Source organism: Phalacrocorax carbo, chromosome 12, assembly GCF_963921805.1.
Source record: "Phalacrocorax carbo chromosome 12, bPhaCar2.1, whole genome shotgun sequence".
NCBI lineage: Eukaryota > Metazoa > Chordata > Aves > Suliformes > Phalacrocoracidae > Phalacrocorax > Phalacrocorax carbo.
The window spans coordinates 14,175,176-14,198,437 of NC_087524.1; the positions used below are offsets into that span (position 1 = coordinate 14,175,176).

Sequence of the window (23,262 nt, forward strand, 5' to 3'; positions counted from 1 at the left end):
TTACTAATCTCCCAGAAAATGCTCTCAGAGTACTTGAAATGGCTGGCTCTTCTGATCATTTAATGTATACAAAGGATATAAAGGCAAAGCAGAAAGAAAGGCTTTGCTTTTGACTACAGACACTGCAACTTCACCATTATAACAGATGAGCGTGTACATATGAGTTTACAGAATAGAGTTCAGTGGAGAACCATCAAAACGTGAGCCTTCAGCTATGAACCTGAAGGACTGAGAGTCAAATCACTCTTTGGAGAGAGGCTTCAGAGATGAGTAGGTCACAATGGACAGGTAATTAAAAGTGAAGAAAGTAGATAATAGCAGGGAAGAGCATGAGCTTTTCAATCCCACTGAAAAAACTATGACAATGTCAAAAAGCTGAAGTTGGACAAATTTAACCTCAAAATAAGGTGAAGTTTCTACAAAGTAAAGGTAATTTAAGGAGCAAGAGGGAAAATTTGTGGCCTTACAATAATTCTGCAGTCTTTGTGACAAGGCAGGATAATTTCCCAAAGGATAAGCTTTCATTTGGTTTCAAGGGAAAAGCTCTATGATTTTGAAAAGAGAAGGTCAAGCAAGATGATCTTAGCAGTTCCTCTGACCTTAAAATCCATTCCAGTGGGCTTTACATAGAGAGAAGCTTTTACACATGCATCAGGCTGCTCCTAGGGGGAGCACAGTTCTGGACCAGAACAGCAGAATAATTAGAGTCAGGGTCTAATTTACCCTTGAAAAACCTCCAGTAGGGTTGCATCAGTTCACTGAGAACTGTCTCAGCGAAGCAACAAAATCCCTAGTATAGCAGGGTCTTTGCTGCTAGATGAGAGCTTTTGATGATGTGGCTTGTGGTTCAGAGAGACAGTTTAAGTGCAACACCAGGAGAAGTTCTGAAATTGGGAGTGCTGTGTCAGTACCAGAATTGCTACTGACCCAGAAGGTCCAGCACTGAGACGGGGCTCCGTTGTATGGGTAAAGTTGAGAAAACAGACCAGCGTAGCACTAGGCAAAACTCACATTAACCTATTCAGTGGGCAAGTGCAAATCACTTTCTAACTGATGCAGCAAGTCAGAGTTTGGGAGATTAAGCAACTCACCTTGGATCAAAATCAATGCTTGCAGCAGAGCCAAGCAGAGAACTCAAATCCTCAGACTCCCAGCCCTGCTGGACCTCCATGTAGCACACCACTAGATCCAAATAACTGGAGCTGATTTTCTTGTTCATCTAACACAAAACTGCCTTTCCAGTTTTCTGTCAGAAGGCTGTTTCAGGATCTGTGCAACCTTTGGCATGTGATTTAGCAAAGCCTGGCCTCCATTCTGATGTCTGCGTTCAGTTCAGAAGGAGTGTCCCAAGAACAACAGAGAAATAAAAGTTGCAAAGGCCAAAAGAGGGGGGAAATGAACTAAGCATGAGGTCACACACAGTACATTGATAGAAAATAACCAGAGAACAGGAAACAGAGGTGGCCTGTAAGAAACAAAGCAGACACAAAGCACTCAATATATACTAATTTGTACCTGGTAGACTCACAGGTTGTTCTAACAGGAAAACATGTTAGGAGTGAATTGAGCAGGGAATATTTTTTCTTTTAGTGACTAGAGCTTGCTCTTGTAGCAAACTGATCCTAAAAGTCACCGTTTTTCCAACTATTCTGATCCATAATGCTTTAAAAAGTCTCGGGAAGGGGTTCTATCCTTGATTAACTGCAATGCTACCTGCTACCTTTGGAAATCTCTTCCAGCAAGAGGTCACAACAAGCAACAGATGACAATCTGGGCAAGGGACAGATTTTCTTCGAATATTTTTCTTCCCAACCACATTGCCATTAACTCCAGAATCACCAGTACATAATTATGAGCCTGGATTTCACTACATCCAGACATTTCTCATGAATCCTTGTTTTGTATGTTATACTAAATTTAAAATGGATATAACAAAGGACATGAAAGTAACCAGTGGATAGTTAGTGCAGACAAATAGTTGTCTCAAATAGAGTAACTGTGAATAAATGTCAGACCACTAACATGTATTCTGCTAAAAGCAAAGCCTTTTATTTTTGGCAGAAGTCCATTTTTTTTCTATTTGTCAGTTTTCTCACTGCTGATACACATGATTTCCAACACAGATCCAAAACTATGCAAGCATACTTTCAAATCCTAGCTGGGGTGAACATCCAATCACAGTATGTTCATCAGAGCCAACACACAGGGATTTTACTCCCTACATTGTTTTCATCAGCTCTGTATAAAATCAAGATTTCTAGTTACCATGGGAAAAATTTTCCAAGAAAATAACCATGATAGAACATATTACTATGGTGATGAACAGGAATGAGGTGAGGGACATAACGCAGAAAGGGATACCTACCATCATTTGCTGCCATTCAGTGTTCAGCTGAGTACAGGGTCTCCACAATCATTGCCTCAACAGCAGTAGTTCAAGGGTGCTGCTGAGATAAGTCTGCTTAAAGTTCTTTTCTGCCTCAGCTCTTACTCTCCTCATTGCTATGAAAAAACATTTGCCAGCCAAGATACAACTGCTTTACAGAATTCAAAGCAACAGAAGATTCATCTGTATACATAACAAATCTCTCCCAAACCCTACATGCAAAAGTCAATTTCTTAACATTTTAACTCATACTCAAATGATTTATGATGCTCGTTTCAGAGACTACTGCATCCCACAAAACATCCCAAGGTGGTTTCACAGGCAGTTTAAATGCCAGAGTATCTGTGTTGCTGGTGATGAAAAGGTGCATCTCTTGCTGTGTGCTATTTTTCCCTCTTACAAAGAAACAGGCTTGTAATAAATGCCATATGTCCCAGATATCTACCCAAAGAACTATTAGACCTGTATGATCTTCTAACGTAGCAGGAGCATGTAATGAAAATCTACCCATTTTGTGCTCCAGGTGGTCATTTCAAACATTTAATCACCCACAAAATACTTGTGTGTATCATATTTCTTCATCTGTAAAGCACTTGCTCAGTGAAGACAGGTGTTAATTCTATGGACTTCAAAGTCCCTAGAGATTCCAGACATATCTTCTAGGTTAGTTTTTCTTTCTCCCCCCGCCCCCGAAAGCACCCTGAGAAGGCAAACAAAAGAGAGAGGGGTCTGAGTCCTCACAGAGTGAACATTAAGTACAATACCCGGATGGAGCCTGTTGCAAACAGGTGACAGCTATACACTTGCCCCAACAGGCTCTTCTTAACTTCAGGTTTCAAGCGTGTTATCGCTACATTCTTCCCAACAATTACTTTTTACAGGGGACAGGTCCCAGTCCTATCCTGCTCTTCTAGAAGTCAGTAGCAAACTCTCCACTCAAGTAGGACCTAAAACGGGACTTAAAAATGAAAGATCACAATCCTGCAAAAAAAAAAATATTTCACCACTTAATCTATTTTTCATTGTGATCTCAGTCTGGGAGAAACAAAAAATAACTGGCTGAAATTATTTCATATTGCTACAGAGTGCCTCACTTTCCCCTATCACTGCATCCCAATTGACAGTGAGACTGCGGCACTGGAGGAAGTTTTGTTTGCAGTGTAAGAACTTCATTGCAGGGATCACTATTAATTTTGTATCTGTTATCTCTGTTGTGGGTGATTGTGGCAGGTAGCACTAGCACAGTGCAAATGCTTAATAGATGAACAGAAGCAGCAATGGGAGATACAAAATAAAAATAGAGTATTACCTTTTCCCTAAAGCAGACTGTTCCAAGAGGAGAACATGACATGTTCTACAGTGACAACCATGCAACTGAGTTCTTAATGCAGCTATGTGACAAGAAAAATAAAGTCATCCAGGTAAGTTACTCCTCTACTGAAAACTGGTATGTGTTATGTGCACCTCTAAGACATGAAAAGCTGCTTGCTTTAAGTGCCTGTTGTGCATTACTGGAATACACTCAATGGTTACGTATCACAAAGGTTGCTGTTGGTGGCAAGAAACTCTAAAGTATTTTAATCAGCCTGCTAAATTTTTTCAGTAATATTTAGTGCAAGAAACACACTAGAAAATAGTTAACTAAATCAAAAAGGTAAAAGCTGAAGATACTGTGCTAGGAAATACAGATCCTAATCAGCAAGACTGTACTCATGAAAGCAATTTGTACAGATAAGCCATATCTGTACACCTGCAAGATTTCACAAATCCCTTTGTGGCAATAAGGAAGTTTTAATTGGTTATTTTTTCAAATTACTTGTTACAACTTGCTCTTCTTATTCACCATCCCTACATCCTCTTAACACTCCTCCCATTGCTATTGATGCTCAAGTTGACTGAAGGATGGTTTCCAAACCACTGCTGCAAAGTTAATGCCTTGTTATTATGCTGCCATAGCAACCAAACTTTTGTTAGGGCTCTGTCAACTTCAGACACTCTTTTATCATCTTTATACGTCAAGTCTTTCCCAACTACAGATAACCCTCTTGCCAAATTCAATCTTTGGAGATGGGTGGGAGAATCACCAAAATCCTGTTAGAAAGATTTTTACATCAAGCAAGTTACGTAATTTTTCTGGAAGTATATTTATTCTAGATTTTTGACCCTGTGCATGGTGTGATGTTCTAGGCAGTTACAATAGCATATTTTTCATCAGGGAAAGGTATTCTAAATTAAATCTATGCTGCTACTCAGCTACACAGACAACCTGTCTGAACCATTTACCCATATCCTGAGTTATTATTAAACTTCTCATTTCCCCATTTTTATGCAAAGAAACCCCACATTAGGAAAAAAAAGTCAGTGTTCTACACTAACTGATAAAACATGTTTGTCAGCAAAAAGGCAGAGAAACTGGAAACAAACGCTAACCTTATTTCTATATAACAAATCTCCTGAAGCGATCAAAAAAGCCAATAAATTGCATTAAGAATTATTTGAGATAAAGAAATGTACTGTTCCTCCATACATCAGCAATCAGTTGCAATCAGAAACAGCCCAAGCTCTGTGCCCTTCTCCTCTCTTCCTGGCAGTTTAAGAGCATGTTAGCTGCACTCTCTTTACCTAAACCACAGAATTGCACACAGCTTTTTAAAAAAATCCTTCTGGTGTACAGGAACAAAAGTACAAGTACCCTATTATGATACCACCGGCGAGTTACTCAGCCACATCACAAAGTCGCACCCTTCTCTACCCCACAAAAGAAAGCCATGACCCCTTCCACTTCAGATCTAGTTTCACAGGAAGGAGTTTACCTTCTGATAATAATTCTTCAGTCTAAGTCCACTCCATCCGCAGCCCGGCAGGCAGACTTCCTCCACCTCCGTTCAAATTCAGAGCACAACCAGAAGCGATGTGCGTATGGCTTGTGTTCTCACCAAAGCAGCTCACAGTGAAGTGCCTGTAACTGCACCCAGCCCTGAGCCTCCCTCCTCTGCTCGCACTCACACACTCCCCTGCACACACCCACCAAAACAAGCAAATAATCCTCCCTGCACATTAAACCCACTCCGGCAGTAACTTGGCCAACCCACTCTGAAAAAGGAAAAGGGGGAAGAATATCGGCCCAGGCAGGGGCAGGACCATTTCTCATCACTTGTGTGTAACTATTTGATGTTGATACAACTCAGAACACTCCTCCCTTGGGGAGAGGCATCTGCTGAGTATGAAATCAGCACTCTCTTTCTCTGGAAGTTATTAAATATGACTTCCACAGCTCCTGAAGAATTTATACAGCCTCCTGGGTGTTAGTCTAGTTTTGTCATAAACACTTAGTTACAGTGAGATTATATTGTGGTCAAATTCAGATTAATTCCAGCAGAGCGCTGGGGCCACTTCTCACACTGGTACGTTATCCCTTTATCCTGTTTCCACATTTTGGGCAAGAAAATGCTGCAGACACATTCTGTAAATATTTGATGAATTTACAGCGGGCCCTGTGCACTGACCCTATCCGATCGCTCAACAGGTATTTTCCATAATCAAAAAAGCCCTATGGTCTGCAGCATATACCTGTCTGACTAAGAGAGCAAACGGTCACAGCATGTGCTTCTGATTTTTCTTATCATTTAACTGGGACATTCAGGCAACGTGTTCATGTTTTCTCATTTATTATAACAGTACTAAAATTAAACACAAACAAAGCAAATCACAGAACTAACAAAGCATGCACTGAACTGCACTGTTTCTTCTCATTTGCTGTGTAGCCTTTTCCCCTGCATTTTTATGGTGTGTGAAAATGACAAGGGTGACTGGGAAATACCGGTTGAGAGCAAAGTCTCTCCAACACCCAAAACAATAGACACCTAGTGATACGAAAACAGAACAGTAATAATATCAGGGATATTATTTTATCACAACTTTAACATACGACCAAAACCAAACCCATTTGGACCCATCATATCAATCTTTGTTCGGTTCATCAATTGCTTAATTTATAAAAGTGTTTAAAATTTTACATCACCTCAACCTGTATTACCAGTTCAGGTTGCATCATTAAAATCCAGTAAATGACACATTTTGTGATACTTCCTGCATAACTACTATGAAAACAGCCTTGCTAAATATTTCATTCAGCAGAAGAATAGATATTAGCCTTTCATTTAACATTTCTGAATGTAATTGAAATAAATCTGTTTGTTTTAAGAGTTGTCTACACACTTCCTCAATCTAGAAAGCGTATTGGTGTAAGAACACAGGACCAGGTGCATGAATGTACTCAAGTACCTAACTAAACTCTGGCATGCATGGATCTTTGCAGAGAAGGGCGATATTTTCATGCAAGCTATGAGCCAATATCTCCTTAAAATAAATTACTTAAACATGTAGGCTACTGAGTTTTCCTGAAAGTCAATCAACAGAAGAATCTGCATACTAGCATTAACACCAGCAAAGTTGCTTGCATGTTTAAGTGTTGGGAGAAGGCACATCCTTGGACAACATAAACATATTCAACATCTTTTAGTAAATCATTTACAGTTCATTTGGGAACCAGCAATGTTGCTACTGTCATTTATTTGTTATCTATTTATTTAGAACCAACTCATTCACATGTAAAGAATCAGCAGAAACTTTTTTAACCCCTCACAGCATAGGTTTCTAAATCTAGCTCTGAAAACAATACTTGAAGGAACTTACAGGCTCCTGTGGTTCACATTATTTGTCTCTTAAATATGTATACAGTTTCCTTACACAACCACAGCAGCTTTTGTTGTTTGTTTGGTATGTGTCCCCCCCACCCCAGTTATCATTAATTTCTAACTTCACAAGTCAAGGTGTCTCAGAATTGACATCTTTCAGAGTTATCTGCAGCACAGATGAGACATCTTAGAATTCTGGCACATTACAGTAAGAGTATCTACAAGTACAAAATCACCTTCACATTAAATACCACATCTTAAATTACTAGTCCTCTTTAAAATCAAGGGAAGCTCAGCATAAATTATAAATATTAAAAACACATTTGGAACTTGACCTTGCAGGCTGAAGTCAAGGGAGCCTTCTGGTACCCTGGCATTTCCCTTTTCAGGCCCATCTGTTAAAATGGCATTATGCCACTGCTTACAAGGTGGGGTGCAAGTTTCAACAGTGCGCAGGAAACAAACACAGGGCAGGCAGCAGCCCCATCAGAACAGGAACTGGAGCTATGCACAGCCAGGAGAAATCACACAGTGGCTTTTTTTTGCAAATTAATATTAAGCATGTAGGATTATAAAAATAAATGGGCAGAGTAGCAAGATAGTTGAGGGATTTGGTAGTAGATATATATATCTCCATCTCTAGATCATGAGATAAAATCCTGTTCCTATCAGTAATAGCCAAAAAAAGTGAAAATCATAAGACCTGAATCTTATTCTCGGGCTTTCTGTGTGATTTCACGCAGATTATCCACCTGTCTGTGCCCTGATGTCTTCCTTCTGCAGAACTAAGAGAATACTACTAAGAAGTTTTGTAAAACACTTTGGATAAACAGAGATTAATTACATGGATATAGGCATGATCCACCATTCTCTGAAGTCAAGGGAAAGCTTCTCATTGATATAACATATTTTGAATTAAGCCCTGGAGGAATAGTTACATTGTATATGATGACCACATTAGACAAAAATTATTTAGGCCAGCATCTTTCAAATAGCTAAATATGTGCTGAAGTTTACTTTGATTTGTGCAGTTCACATGTCTACACAGGAATTTGCAGGATTAGGATCAGATGGGCATCTTTCAATAGGCAAGGCTTGAAGCTATGAAAACAACAGCTTCGTGGAAAGTCTATGTGAAAGTCCTCACTCTCACTATGCCGTTATTGCCTGATAAAAATATATTTCAACAGAGTTAATGGGAAATTAGTAATTTTTCATAAATAAAGATTCCTTTCTAATGGGGAAACCCAAAGAAGAACACTGTTGCCTTGACAGCATCATCCTGAAATACTCAAGTATTAAAGTATCAGGTATGGTCAAGAAAGTTGCAATATCTATTTCATATTGGATACTTATCACCTTTATTGTGTTGGCATGCACTCGTCTCTCACCTGTCACTATCTGTCACAGAAAGTCATGTGCCAAATAATACATGAGAGATATCTGAGCTGACTGAAATGCACATGGTATTTTTCTTGCATATTTTCATGACTACTGAAAGTTGTTAGATCTACGGCCTAGAAAAAAGAGCATTCTTCCATGGTATGTGGATATTAGCAAAATAAGTACTGTTTTTCTAGTAAAGCATTTCCTAACTGAGCAGAGGGATCACCTCTACAGAATGGTTGGAGGGACCCCATCCTCTTACAGCTTAAGTCTCAATGTTTGAACTCAAACTTTGGCCCTTCTGACAGGCTTTGCTGAGGGTGCCCACCAGGGGCACAGCACAGCTGCTCCTGAGATGAAGACTCTTAGGTCCACATCAGGAGTGGTTGTCTCTCTTGCTGGCTGCTCACTGCAGAATACTGAAAGCCTGATTTTTCAGAGGTGCTGCACTGGGGGCCAAAAATGAGCAGAAGCTGCAAGCCTGAAATGTTGCAAAGAATCTCAAAAGTCTTTAAATAAAAAAAATTAATCTCTTACTGGAAAAATAGATACCACCAGCCTCTGTGAACCCAAAGCTAAGTTTTGTGCTTTCATTTCCCTTTTCATTTACATTTCATTTACAGTTTTTCTGTAGACTGCCCTAGATGTAATAAGAATCAGCAGAAAATAAAGCAGCACTACAATGGCATGCTGCTAATTGCTTCTGATCCGTTAGAGGGAAGCTTTTGTATACAGTGTACTATATACTTCCTTCCAATCTCTTCTAATCATTTCTTTTGATGAAGATGATGTACACTCTGCTCCTGACAGAACAAACTATTTTATTGACAAACAAAACGAAACATACTGATCAGTGAATTTATTACTAACATTTTTATTAACAAAGGCAAAGTAGAAACTTTTGGGGTTTTTTCCCACCAGACGTTAGGAGCCATAACTTGGGCTGGTCAGTGGACGTCTAGGTAGACAGTTCCCATCATTGTGCTACATCACACCAAGAATTTGGTTTCCTTCCCAAGACAGGCAGCAGGACAAGAGACAACCCACATGATATAAATCATCAAAAATACCCAAATTTGCCAAAGAAATGTTGCCAAAGAAAACAAAGAGGAAAGACAGTAATCCTGCTGTGAGAATCTCAAGTTTCATCTAAATTAAAACTTCAGGTGCACTGAAAGATTGTGGGTGATTTCCTGTATTGGATAAGGAGATTGTTAATTGTCCTGCCTCAAATAGGTCTGCAGCCCTCCCTGAACTGCAGCATCCGGTTCCGTGAATTATCTTCCGTGGCCCTGTGGCTGCTTCCAATCTCTCATCACAATTGTTACCAGAGGATTTATGTCATGCTCTGACCCCATCCTTTAGACTACCTTTTCTGCCCAAAGGGGACATATGTGCTGACACATGGTTGTCTCATCCTAAGTTTTGACTTATTAGTTCCTTCAGTCTAATTTAGAGGCATTAGTACTGCCCCTTCGGAACTGTGCATCTCTGACAGTGTAAAAGGTTCCAGGACGAGCCAAGAAACTAGCCCACGGTTCTGATGAATTGCTCTGGTTATTGAATGTTAGCGGCTCACCTCTAGCTTCTCATCTTTCCAAGCACCACCTAATGACAGAAAGTGCTTGGATGTCTCTCCTGCATCTGCATTCCTAGACGATACCTGGAGAACTCCATTCATGGACTATCCAGCCGGCTCATACATAATGTAATGCAGGGAAGCTAATGTCTGAATGGTGTCTGATTACACAGTATTAATTTTAGTTGTGAAAGTTTCTCAGGATTTGTCTCATCTGCACCTTTCAGATAGCAGTCAGCCTTCAAATGTCATTTAAACAGATCAGGAAAGAGTTGCACTATATGAATAATTCAACTTCTACAGGCTTTAGAGGAGTTTGGTCTGAGTTACATATGGAGAACTACTGCTGCCCTCTACTGTATTATTATGGGTTGTGCCTCTGATACTCAATGAGGGCCACAAATATTCAAGCAAAATTTCTAGTCTTACCCAGAACTTAGAGTGCTTAATATTTCAATGTATTGATAAAATCATTCAAAGGGTCTGTTTTGAATTCATCAGCATATTCTGATTCTGCAGAGGCTAGGTCAAATGGAAAAATCTTTATCTTTTTTACCTGATGTTGACTCTTAGAAGATCCGTGCAGGAGGTTGGACATGTTTCATTGGTTCAGCAAAATGTTGTCTCCTCTTCTGATAATAAATAGCCATCAAAAGAGTAAGAACCATGGAGTGAGAAACCAACCTTGGGGCCAAAATTACTCCATCAAGGTTCTGCCCCAGACACACTGTCTCTGATAGCCTGAACTTTAGCTTAGATTATGACGGACAGCTAAGCCGTAGTTCAATTGAATTAATCTTTCCTTAGCCTCAACTTACTTACAAAGGATACAGCTCATGATACTCTCAAAAAGCTAGGTTTATTTTTCACTGATGCTAGGAAGAATAACATGAACGCAAACTTGCTATAGTCATCCACTACACAAAAGGCTCCAAATACGAATAGGTTATTTTTTCCCAGCTCTCCACAGACTCCAATAACCTCAGCCTTTATAATTTTCATCTTCATGCCTCCGAATACGTTGCACTGCTTGTAGGTTAGAGCACCTAATTTTAGAATTATTTTTTGCTTCCCAATCTCATAAACCCAATTACTTCCCTCCTGCAGTGCTCCCTGCACTGGAATGCAACTATGGTGTCACCAATACAGAGTACTAAACTGAAAAACTTATCAGTAGACGGGGATAAATAAGTAGACAGTAGCAGACCAGTATATTAAATCCAGAGACACAGCCTTCCTACTCAAGGGAAAACTCAGATTGTTCTCACTAATTATCTATGAGGGTCTCCAAAGGAATTAGGTGCACATTGCAAAGGAGGCAGACTAAGAGCCTGGCTAATTAAAAATTGTATTTCCTTCCAGTAAATGCAGTTACAAACGCACCAGGTGTCCACATGTGTTCCAAGTCCCTCATTTGGTGGCTACCATCCTGGTTAACACTCTAAACCAGAGGAACCTCCAGAACTAAAACCACAAGCTGTAACCACTTTACGTCAAACCTGAAACTTCTCATATGAGGGCTGACACAGTCTTATATCTGTAGTAGATGGGACACCTGAAAACGAAGTTCTTTGTTGTTCCCCATTTCTTCTGCAAGCTTTATTATGTAAAGGTTTTTTTCCCAGTAAAAGTGGACTATTAAAAATCACTAAAGCTGGAGTCAAGCGATACAGCCCAGCTCCAGACCTGAGCTCAAGGCTTAGGTTCTTTCCACTGAACAGTTTCCTGGAGGGAAATGAGGTAACAGGTTTGCTTCTCATATCTCAATCACAGTGTGACAAGGAGGGTCCTCTGCATTTTTGCCCCTTAAACATTTCAGTGATGACACAGAGGGATCCATGCATAGCTCAAGGATTGCGGCTCAGAGGGGACTCATCATGGCCATGGGAGATGGAGATCAGTACTGACAACAAGAGATACACATCTCTAAAAAGATTTGACCAGTTTCAGTGAGAACGCTGAGGACTCCAACTAAGAGTCAACAAAAGAGAGTGTTCAGATGTTTTCTGCCTTCTCATTTCTGAACACATAATTTACCTTTTCAGCATCAAGATCATCTGGCCACATTTAAGAAGAGTACTCTCATGTCATAAGTTTTGGCAAACTTATGGTTGCCAAAGGTGATTCCATTCAAATTACCTATATCAGTCAAATAAATACACCAAATCTGACACAGAACAAGCAGTGCAATAGACTCTGCACATCTCCATTAAAAGAGAAACATAGAAACCACAGATCCAGAGAAACTAGTACAGTTGATTCCCTAACATATACTTTCCTGAGAATTGCAAAGTGAAAACACTGAAAATATTTCTGAAAATTAGCAACTTTGCTCTAAAATCAGCAGAAAAACCCCCTTCCCTATGAGAATTTTTTTATTCTCTGCTGTTGCATGAGGACATAATGGGACATGGCCCAATTCTTAAACTCTAGCTTACAAAACACCTACCTCTAGGACTTTCCCAGTAATGAACTGGTGACATGCTTCACATTTGACTCCAAAAAGAACTTGATAGTCCTTTTCACAGTAAGGAGCACCATCTCTGAAAAAGAAAATCCACAAATTACAAACCACCTTTTAAGAAACAGGTTACAGTGCGGCTTATACTCTTTCCTCGTCTGCAGTCTGGAGCTCCTACACACAGCAACAGGTAAATGGGAGAGAATTCAAGGGAAATATTTTGTAGTAGAAGAAAAAAAAAACAAAACATATTCTCATTAGTTCCTCTTAGAATTATTCCTTAAATTCCCACCAAGAAAAGGCATCCAGTACAAACCACTGAAGTAAACCTCATTCTTCAGGACATTCTTTAGACCTACAGGTGGTGCAATTCTAGGCAATTAGTAAAACTACGTCCATGGGGATGAGCGAAGATCACAGTCTCTACCACAGGCAGGTATTTTTTGTTCACTTCAGCAAAAAAAAATCTTTGGTAGGCTGCAAGAGTATAAACAGTTACTTTTAAGTGTAAGGTTATGTAGTTTTTTAGTATGAACAATGAACATATAGTACAAATGGAAACACTAGTCAGCTTAGGAGTATTTCTCAGGCGCTGAACTTCCTTTGAGAAATTACAGATGCTACTTTTTATTAAATATTATACACCCTTTAATGACAGGTTTGTGAAACATACATTGTTTCCCTATTTTTTCTCTGTTATATGCTTGAAGGGGGGAACAGATTATATCTTCGTTCCACCTATTTTATCATTACACAACTTTTCCCCATCCTCCTCTTCTACATTTCCTTCTGCTCAAAACTCTCATCATTAGTTTCTTACATGGAGATGAGAATCCGTGTCAGGTCAGTCACATCACCATATTTACTCTATTCTCTAGCAAAGACAAGCAATGGGCAGGTTCCTACTTTTTCCTCCTCAAAATCACATGTTGGAAAGCAAAATGGTGCAAAGCTTTATCTGGCTAACACAGAAAACATATGCAGGAATTCACCTAATCTTTTGTGGGAACATGGAGATATTCCCCTTTCCATACTGGTATTAAATACAGGCTACTATCATATAACACCACCTTTCAGTTGCGCTTTTCAGTTTACTTTCCTTTCCCAACTCAGCTCTCACTGGGAACAAAGATTTTGGTGCATACAGAAAGGTGGTCAAAACTGGATTTTGAAAGGAGAACTTTGCTGCAAGCTCTCCTCCGTTGGCAACAAGAGCTCATGACAAGAGGACAAGAGAGATGCAGAGGGTACTCACTTGCTGATGTATTCGCCGGTTAGGACCTTCCCGCAGGCTTTGCACTTAAAGCACCCCAGGTGCCACTGCTTATCCAGAGCTAGCAATGCTTGTCCATTTTTTATGTCTCTTCCACAGCCAGCACAATCTGCAGATAAGCAAACAAACGCATTTGTTGTCAGTTACTTCGTTCATTAACCCCCATTAACCACCCACTGCAACACTTGATAACCAAATGGGAGAATTACACAGCAATGCAAAGGTACATCTTCCTTTCCTCAAACATTTCCCAGGTCCTGTACAAAGATTCAATCTTTGTCATTATAGACATACTCAGTAGAAGAGGGAAAGTACCTCTTCTGTTTTTCATGCTGTTTATGATTCAAAGACTGCCAGGCAAGCTCTGTACAGACTTCAGGTTTTGTTAGGAAGGAGCTACAAAAACCATCACCGCTAAAAGTTCCTGTCTTCTAAAACAATCAGTGCAATTTCTCATTTTGCTTTTAGCAAGATCTTAACTGCTTACATGAAGCCAAATAAGGAGGCCTGAGTGAGCATCACCAGGATTGCTGCACTTCCCCGTTGGGTGGCAGCAAAGCCCAAAGTGTCCACCGAGCTCAGGGGCGGTGGCACGTCTCAGCCGGGACCAAGGGGAGAGACCTTTTTCCAGGGAGGGTCCAAGGCAAGGGTTACAGCAGTATGACAGCAGCAGAGGCTGCATGGCAGGGCATATTGTCTTCCACCTGCAGGTGTGAGAAACTTCTCATGGTCTCTAACCAGCACAAGGATTCCCACTCAGGGATTTTTGTACTACCTCGGTAGTCAACACTTTTCACAGCAATTCTGAAAGACTCTGATGGCACAATGCAAACCTGAAGCCAGGAGCATTGAATGCCTTCTGTCCCAGAGGATGCCACAATGTCTTACGTCACATCAGAATCTCTGGCTCACCCCCAAGCTCCCATTCCTCTCCATTCAAACGTAAAATAAAGAGATTTCCTGGTGGGGGGCAATTCAGCACATGGTAAAATCTGAAGAGTCTGATGGAGCAGACAGCACTGAACTGCAAGGGTTGTGCTACAGCTTCTGTGCCCAGCCTCAGGGGACAGAGGGACTGAGGTAAGGGAAGGCCTAGAAGACCAGTGATGCAGAAAGGGAACACTCATCAGCTGAGGCACACATGGAAACCACAGAGGACACAGCCTGGAACAAAGGATTTTCTGTATTTTAATATCCTGAATCTCAGTGTTCCTCTGATGAATGTAACAACCTACACACACACACCTGCAACATCAACAAACTGAGACCAACAAGAACAGAACATTCTGAGCAGTTAAAGCCCAGGCACCAGGGAGATCACCCTGGCTGCACTGCTCAAGCTGACTGAACAGGTACAGCCAGAAAACCTTCCTCTTCTCATGGGTTTACAGCCCAGACAACACCAGACCTTGCAAAAGCGTGAGTCCAAGTTTATTATCACAACTGATGATGAGAGGAGAGTCCCTCTTTTTGACATTAAAGGGCCTGACTTTTGTTTGCTGGATAATGGGCCAAGAGAGCTCCAAATATATGCTGTGCATTCCTGCTACCCAGGTCCCAATCTGCAGTACACCCTTCTTTCTGTCAGCATTCTTCTCCTCAAATCCCTTTAAAAAAGGGTCTAAGCACCATGGTATCTTGTGATAAAATGTGAGTCACAGACTGTTGACACGACTTGGACTTGAAAAGCAACCCTGCGATGTCCTAATACCAGGACTTTGCTCTAGAGGACAAAAGTTACAAATTGAAATCATGAAATGACAAGGACTGATGGCATGTAATAGATGCCTCTGCCCTTCTGTGCCAGCTCAAGGCTCCACAGCACTCCGTAAGGACAGCAAAGGCTGTAACAGGTCACTGAGGGAAGCTCTGGAATTTCCAGCATGGGGCTGAGGTGGGGACAAGCAAACATCTGTCAGGATGGCTTTGGTACGCTGGTCTTGCCTTTGGTTTTGGGAGGATACTACATCATCTCTTGAGGCCCCTTCCAGCCTGCATTTTCTTATGCTATATCTGAAACCATGCAATTTGCCTCCTGACTGTGACAAGAAGTGGGATCTTTCCTCCAGTCTCAGTGGGTGCTGAACTGCAGTTTTAAACAGCACTCGTTTCTCAGCTTCCTAGCACTGCTGCTTCTCCCTCATGTGCCAGCTTCCACATTCCTGTCCTGGGGTCTTGCCAAACTGTGACACATTCCCTGTTACATTAATCCCTCAGAAAATCTGCTGTGTTTTCCATGTTTTTTTCAGCTTTATCCAAGAAGCTTCTGTGAAGCTGAATCTTCTCAGATATGGAACCAAGGAAGAGATTTTTAAAGCACGTAGTTTTGCTTCTAACTGAATTTCTGAAGCACTCAGAGTAGAAAAATTGCCTTACATGAAGGGCCTGCCTAGTCCGGTATCTTTATCTTTATTGGTGCCAAAATCAGTTACACAGAGGAAGCAGGGATCCATAAAGTATCTATACCTGTTTAATTGCTTCTTGTAAGCCAAGGATGGCATTGCCACACTTCCTGTTGTGCTCACGTGTAATACAAGGGGTTGACAATATGCTTTTATTATTCTATAGCAACAATGGCATTTACTTACTCTTTCTGTGTTCCTTGAAGTGTTTTGCAAGAGTAAATTAACATTGGTATTTCCATTCTGCTAATATCACTGATATGTTGAATGTCTAGAATCAAAGTAAACTAATAGCCCAGTACTGTCTTATTAGGCTGAGATGGCTTTTAACTAAACCTGATTTTAACTCTGGCAACAGTTGGGTATATACATGGAAAGCTAGCAATTGTAATTATCTCCTAAAATAGAAAGCAAATAAGGCTGGGCTGGGCTAAGAAAAGACCATTTGTTCATCCAAATTCTACACATAAAAGTCATTTACGATCTCAGGCCTGCATGAGGCACATTAAAGCCTTTGGCTGAATATCACCAGCGGGCAGCATATGCAGGCAGGATCTCAGTATCACACTAAGCACAATCTGCATCAGCCTAACCTATAACCAGCACATGCTGCAAATAAAAGCGCCATGAGGTAAGACTAGTTGTCCACAACCATATGCCAGAGAAGACTTGTACTAAAAAATCTGAAAACCCTTCCCAAAATTTTGTGCAATGGTTCCCAGCATGGCGCTCTCTGGCTTCATACCTCAGTCTAACAGATGCACCTCTTGATCATGAGCTTTCTTGTGCTTTCGTTCTGTCATATAACCCAGATTCTTTCCTACTCCCATTGCTTGGACATCCACACATTGGTCTGTGCCAGCATGAGGAGGAAAGTGCAGTGTACTGGTTAAAACGCAGAGTAGGCAGTACAGTTCCTGTATGCACTTATGATCTAAAGAGAGGTATACCACAAAAAACACTATGTGGAATTACATTTCATCTGAAGGAAGACTTAAGACTAGACATTCCATGGCACTGATTCCCATAAGAAATAGGAAGTAATGCATGTTAATATGCGTTGTGTCCAGGCCCAGAATCTTTAGCTGTGTGACAGCCATTTCTCAATAAAAGCACCGCAGTTTGACTTCGGTAAGGACCCGATCATTAGAAGGTTATCCAGGAATGTCAGCAAAATAATGTATTCTCCCAAAATAAATCCTAAGTGGGGGAAAAAAAAAGATTATATCTGAGAACACTGGACATATAGTTACCCAAATCACGAGGTAGCTTCCCTGGGCTGCCCGTGATGCCAGCAGCAGCTGCCTCCACAAGCAATGTCCTTGCTCAGACATTGTGTATAAAAATTGAATTCATTCTCTCTCATAACAGCATTAGCTGACAGCACCATTTTTTAACCAAGCAAAAGCTTCTTGCATGATTCTCTGCCAGAGATGCTTAAACATACCTGTTGTGTCTTTCACATACTCTGGCTAGGCCTGCTCAATCTGAACATATATCCTAACATATTTAAGCTACAGCTCTTGAATACAATAGCCCCAAAGGGTGTCATATTTGATGTGTCCAAATATAAAAGCAAATATCAATGCCTGGACAAAAGGGTTGTGATGTGGAGTCAAGCAGCCCCAAAGCATGGAAAGGTGGGGGGACAGGACAAGGGTAAGTAGCACGGCACTATATTATATAAGATTCAGACCTCCACCCCCGCAAGCACCTTAAGCAGCCTCACTAAAAGATGTAGGCCAGGCTGGGCTGCCATCCATGACACCTTGCTTGTAAAGATGCAATGAGAAAATGCATTTCCCTTTTTAGTGTCTGCATCACCCCAGGCATCCAGGAGTGAAACATCCTGCACAGCAACCCATTCGTCACTGCCTAAATTAAGCGGTGGATTTTCTTCCTTTGCCTCCCTCCCCTGCTCTCAGCCAATAGCAGGGAGCCCAGATCACAGCGAAGGCGGTGGGCTCCAAGCTCATACAGCTGTATTAACCCTAAGCACACTGCATATAACATTACCTACTCCCATTTGGATTGCTTTGAAAATTTACTAGCACTTGTATCTTTATTTAACACACTCTGCTCACCCCATGTAACTTACAAAGGGGAAATCATTGCTACCTGCTTTAGTCCTAATGAACATGGTTATGCAAAGTCACAGGCAGGGAGAGTTTTACGTGAACACACTGACTCTGCTCGGTGCAGGATTATCTCGGTGTACAGATCTAATTGCAGTCTGGCTTAACGATGCATAATTAAGTCACCAAAAAGTGCCTTTCAAACCTGATGGCCGTTAGTAACGTATGTCTAAAGTCTGAAGCTGCCACAACTCCTAAGAGTAATACTCTTTTTACACTCCTTTTGTTACTGTTCCTGTCCCTATAAAATACAGGTAAACTAGTTTTATAAAGGCAGCACCAGCAGGCTTCTGCCCTGAAACAGGTAAAGCTGAGCTGAATGAGGGGCATTTGCACAATTATTATTATTCTAATTTTTGAAAGAAACAAATAAGTTTTCATTGGACTTTACACAGAAATACATTGTCAAACCTAGCTGGACCTAAAGAGCAAGCTACGAGAAAGAGTGGTTTGGAAGTGAAGAAAGAAGCAAATATTATCACTGAAGTTAAGGTCAAGAAATCTCTAATTGTAAATAACTCTTAGCCACCTTGAAAAACAGCTTACCTCCCAATAATTCTCCTGTGGCAATTTGAAGGTTGCACAATTATAATATCTCATGGAGTTAGGAAGACCAGAGTTTTTCCTCAGTCACCCTTTAACCACAGATCAGGCAATGCCTTCTGAAGCCTTGTTTTAAAATTTAAAATTTAAAGTTTTGGCAATATCACACAGGCTTTTCCAGATCATCAAGATATTTCTGTCAAAGCTAAAAATAAAAACTCACTTTGTCTGTTTACAGTACAATAAATGCTTTCAAAGTTTAAAGCATAACCATTTGATCATCAGGGCAGTGATGAGCTCTGGAAGACAGAGAAGAACATTCAATATTGGGAATTTTACATCCAGGATTTAGATCTGAGTATGTAACTCAATTTTGCAATGAAATCTGCTGCCAGACCCTTCCTCTTTGCCAATGCAATGATGGGAAATGTTTGTCAGAACAAAATGCACTACTGCCCTTTTGCTAAAGGCAAAACAAACCCACGCGAGCAGCCTTGTACTCCTGAAATCCAACAATAAGAGGCTGGGCACATTCAATGGAGGGAAATAAATTTCCCATGGGAAGTGGAATAGAGCTTTGACAGTTTATGATAAATGGCAAGTTGGGAAAAATTTTTATTTTCAAAATAAATATTTAGAGAAAATAAAATTATTTTAGTTCATTAAATATGGGAAGAAATCACAACGGCATGAACTGGCATTCTTTGCTTGCAACAGAAGTCCTTGTTAACCGCCTGTGAGCACCTAATATTGACTTGCCTCTTTAAGAAACCTGTTAATACACACCGTGGATAGATGACTACAGTAAATAGCTTTCATCATCTGATGTAATTTAAAGTGATTTGGAAAGATGAATGCTTTTCCCCACCTCTAGTTTGTTAACACAATACTATTTTATCAAAGGAGTTTTTATTTTCCCCCTCTGTATTGATTTAAGCGTTTGTGTTAGTATTCTACACAGGAAAAGGAAACAGAATTTCCCTTCTTTCTACATCTTTCTACACCTTCTTCCCAAAGGAGGCCAAACCAATTGACCTTTTAACGTCTTACATCTGCAAACTGTCCCAGCAAGCAACGTACCACTAGGTTAGCCTTTTTGCATAACATCAACCTCAGCTCCTTCTTCAACCCAATCTTTCATAGAGGTGTCTGAACTGAAAACCAAAGCGTGAATGAAATAGGAGGAGGAAGAAAGAGCAGACGTGCTACAAACTAATTAAGAGTTTTTAATTGTTCTGTAAAAGAAGGATAAATATTTGTTTTTCCAGCTGAGTGCCCCCAGAGTCCCAGCTGTAAAACTACTCTGATGGATAAACCACAGCAAGGTATATCTAAGCTGAGGCTGGTCTTCACCCTGTTATTTCTTCTACCACACTTCAGTACTCAGTGCAGCTGAATTCAAATTCACAATCCCAACTCAGAGTACCCCAAGTGAATTGCTCAGTTAGCAAGTGAGCTTCAGTGTTTAATACCCAGCTCATGGATAGCACAGTGTGTCTGCAGACTGGTTTTGGTAATTTCAGTTGTTACTTTTGGGAAACAAGCAATTCAAACAGGGTACAACTTCCAACAATAGGAATGAAACATAAGGCAACTTTTAGGAAGGTTTTTATGCCCTGATAACCTGTGGCAAACTAAGGTTTAGCTAACATCTAATTCACATTTCACGTCCTTTTTAAGTGACCTCTGATTTCTGACTTACTACGTGGCAGGCTTTCTGAACAGGACAATTCCCAGATACTCTGATCTCTGGAGATATCCTCTGTTGTGTCTTCCCAGCTAGTGATGCCTCCTCATGCTGCGCCCATTTACTGAGCAATTCCCTGCATTTTCCCCAGAACTGTCTCCGGAATTACCTTTTGATTAGTACTTCTCTGGTAAAAGCTAAGGACTTGGACATGTTTTGATTCCAAGTTCCAGCCGGGGTTACGCTTAGACAAATAAGAACTGATATTTATTTAGTACATTCGTATAGTCTATTCACAACTGTTTCTGCCCAATTTACATGTAACACAAAAGCATACAAAAGAAACGGGCAAACTGGACTGAAAACACTTTCCTGAAAAACAGTAAATTTTGTGAAGGAACATTTTCTGATAGAAAACTTGTATATCAGAAAATTCCTGCCCTGCAGCAGAAATTTTCTATATTTCTATATTCTCAATACAGCTGCTGCTCTCTGTTACCCAAAAGTTAAGTCTGTAACAATGCTTTTTTTCCAGAGAAGGATCTAAGGCAATTTATTATAAAGCAGAAGTGAAAATACCCACCCTTGTAAAATAACAAATAGCTGACTAAATGGAGGCTACTCAAGTAATTTAGCCATTGTTATGAAACATAAACAAGGACTAAAATTAATCCAAGAAAGCAATTCAAATTATAAAAATGCCCCTAAAATTGCAAACATTCTTCAAAAGAATAAGTCTTCTTGGAGTAATCATAAAAATGAGCCAGAGTCATTGGAAGGATTTATCAAGGGAAGAGCTGCATATTCTTAGGTGTAAGCTAATGGCTTTTGCCAGCAAGGAACTGTGCTTGCGTTTGCATAATATTCCTGAATTTTGTATCATTTCATGCATGTTGATTTGCTCATTTTATTTTTGGGGGGGTGGGGGGCGGGTGGGGGAGATGGAGTGGGTAAAATTTTAGATCCACTGTATGCTCAATATATTAGGTCATAGATATAGTTGCCGTGCAAGGTTCTTACAATCAAATTTGGATTAAAGTAAGGAAAATTAAATATTCATACTTAAGCCTCAAGGATTTAATTTAAAACCAGAATTTTAAATTTTGATTTAATCAGAGTTAAAAATCCAAATGGGATGTGAAAACACAGAGGAGAAACTTGCTTTCTTTTTCCTTTCTACAAACAAAATCAGGTATGGTAAGATCTGCCACTTTAAGAAACTTTAAGGACATGGTGATCCAAAGTAAATAGTTTTGTAAGCTACAGACCCTTGACAAATCAGTAGTTCCAAAGTTAAAATATGTTTTAATGCATCTACTTTCTTCATGTGTCTAGATTTCAGGTAGTTTCTGAAATTAAAAAAAAATCCACAATGCTATTTTATGCATTCTAATTACATTTCAATTTCAATTCAAATGGAGCTTGACATATATCACAAGCAAAACCAGTCATTAGGGAAAAATACAGATGTTAAAAAATAAGCTGAATTTATGCAGAGATATATTAGTTTAAGTAAATGTGTACAGAAATGGAGTATCCTCATGCTTATAAATTACTTTTATAATTAAAAACCAAAATGTAAAACAAGGTTACAATCAATTATACTAATCAAGCTTTCCTGGATCCTTAGGTAAACCATGATTAAAATCAGTGATTTAAATCACAGTGTTTGAAATCAATCCACAATGATATCTGTGGTATGTCCTTATTCTATGGTAAATTAAAAAAAAAAGTATAGGGGTACATGAGCCCCTTCTGTCAAGTCCTTAAAATCCTCACCTGAATCCCCAGTAGCTAAACATAGGTACGCAGGCTTGAATGCCACAGAGAGATGGGAGTGGTTTTGTATCTTTAGCAGGTAAGCCAGGAATTACAAAATGAGAAAATATTTGTGTTATAGCACACAAAAATATTAAACCCTTAAGGTTCAAAATTATTCACAAGATTTTAAATTTACATTTCAAAAAATGTGTGTTCAAAACCAAAATTGTTGAGCCTAAGTTCCCCAGTGCATTTACTGGAGTTTATGGATATTGTGTGTATCTCAAGGCAAAACCGGTCTCAGTGTCTTACACTAAGGCCTATCCACATCTGTGCCAAGTATTTGTACAATACCTATTATACACTATGTAGCTTTGACACACAGTGTGAAATTGTAGGATATTTCCTAAGAATGAGCTCAAAATCATGTGTTGGATGTTGCTTAACACCCTTTAAAGCCAAAAAGCACTGAAGATGGCTTCCTTACAAATAGCCAGCCAACTCTTCCCCTTCACTTTTTAAGTCTTCCCTATGGACTTGAAGTTTTCAGACAGCTCAGGAAAGACGGATAAAAAACAAAATAATGAAAACTGAGTCAAATGTGGCTAAGCAGTTACAAATCCTAGCTGCAGACTTTTCACAAGAATTAAGATTAAAAGGAATTTTGCATCCATTTTATCCACTCGGCTAACTTCTAATGCAGAAGTTTGTGATGCCTACAAATCAGCTCAGACATTATTTCTGAATACTGGGAACAATCACCTATATCTTTGTCTAATGAAAGGACAGTTATGGCCCAAATATAAAACTGCATTAAGAATTAGAGGCTCTTTACAGGAGGACTGCAAAGCAAATTTGCTCCTTCTCCATTCTGATGCTTCATTGTTTCAAAAGCAACCCACTTCCCTCCCCACTTTCAGGACAGTGAGGCAAAAGATGATTCCCATTTTTT

General features: G+C 39.9%; 1 protein-coding gene across 5 annotated transcripts in view; it reads right to left on the bottom strand.

The window, feature by feature from the left end:
- Positions 1-23,262, bottom strand: part of ABLIM1 (actin binding LIM protein 1) — a 225,415-nt gene that overhangs the window by 66,439 nt on the left and 135,714 nt on the right. For all 5 annotated transcript variants that reach the window (XM_064464224.1, XM_064464219.1, XM_064464222.1 and 2 more), the window contains 2 exons: positions 13,765-13,891; positions 12,498-12,591 (listed from right to left, as the gene is read on the bottom strand). In XM_064464224.1, the coding sequence (XP_064320294.1) occupies positions 12,498-12,591; positions 13,765-13,891 (221 nt within the window). The remainder of the gene's footprint in view (positions 1-12,497; positions 12,592-13,764; positions 13,892-23,262) is intronic.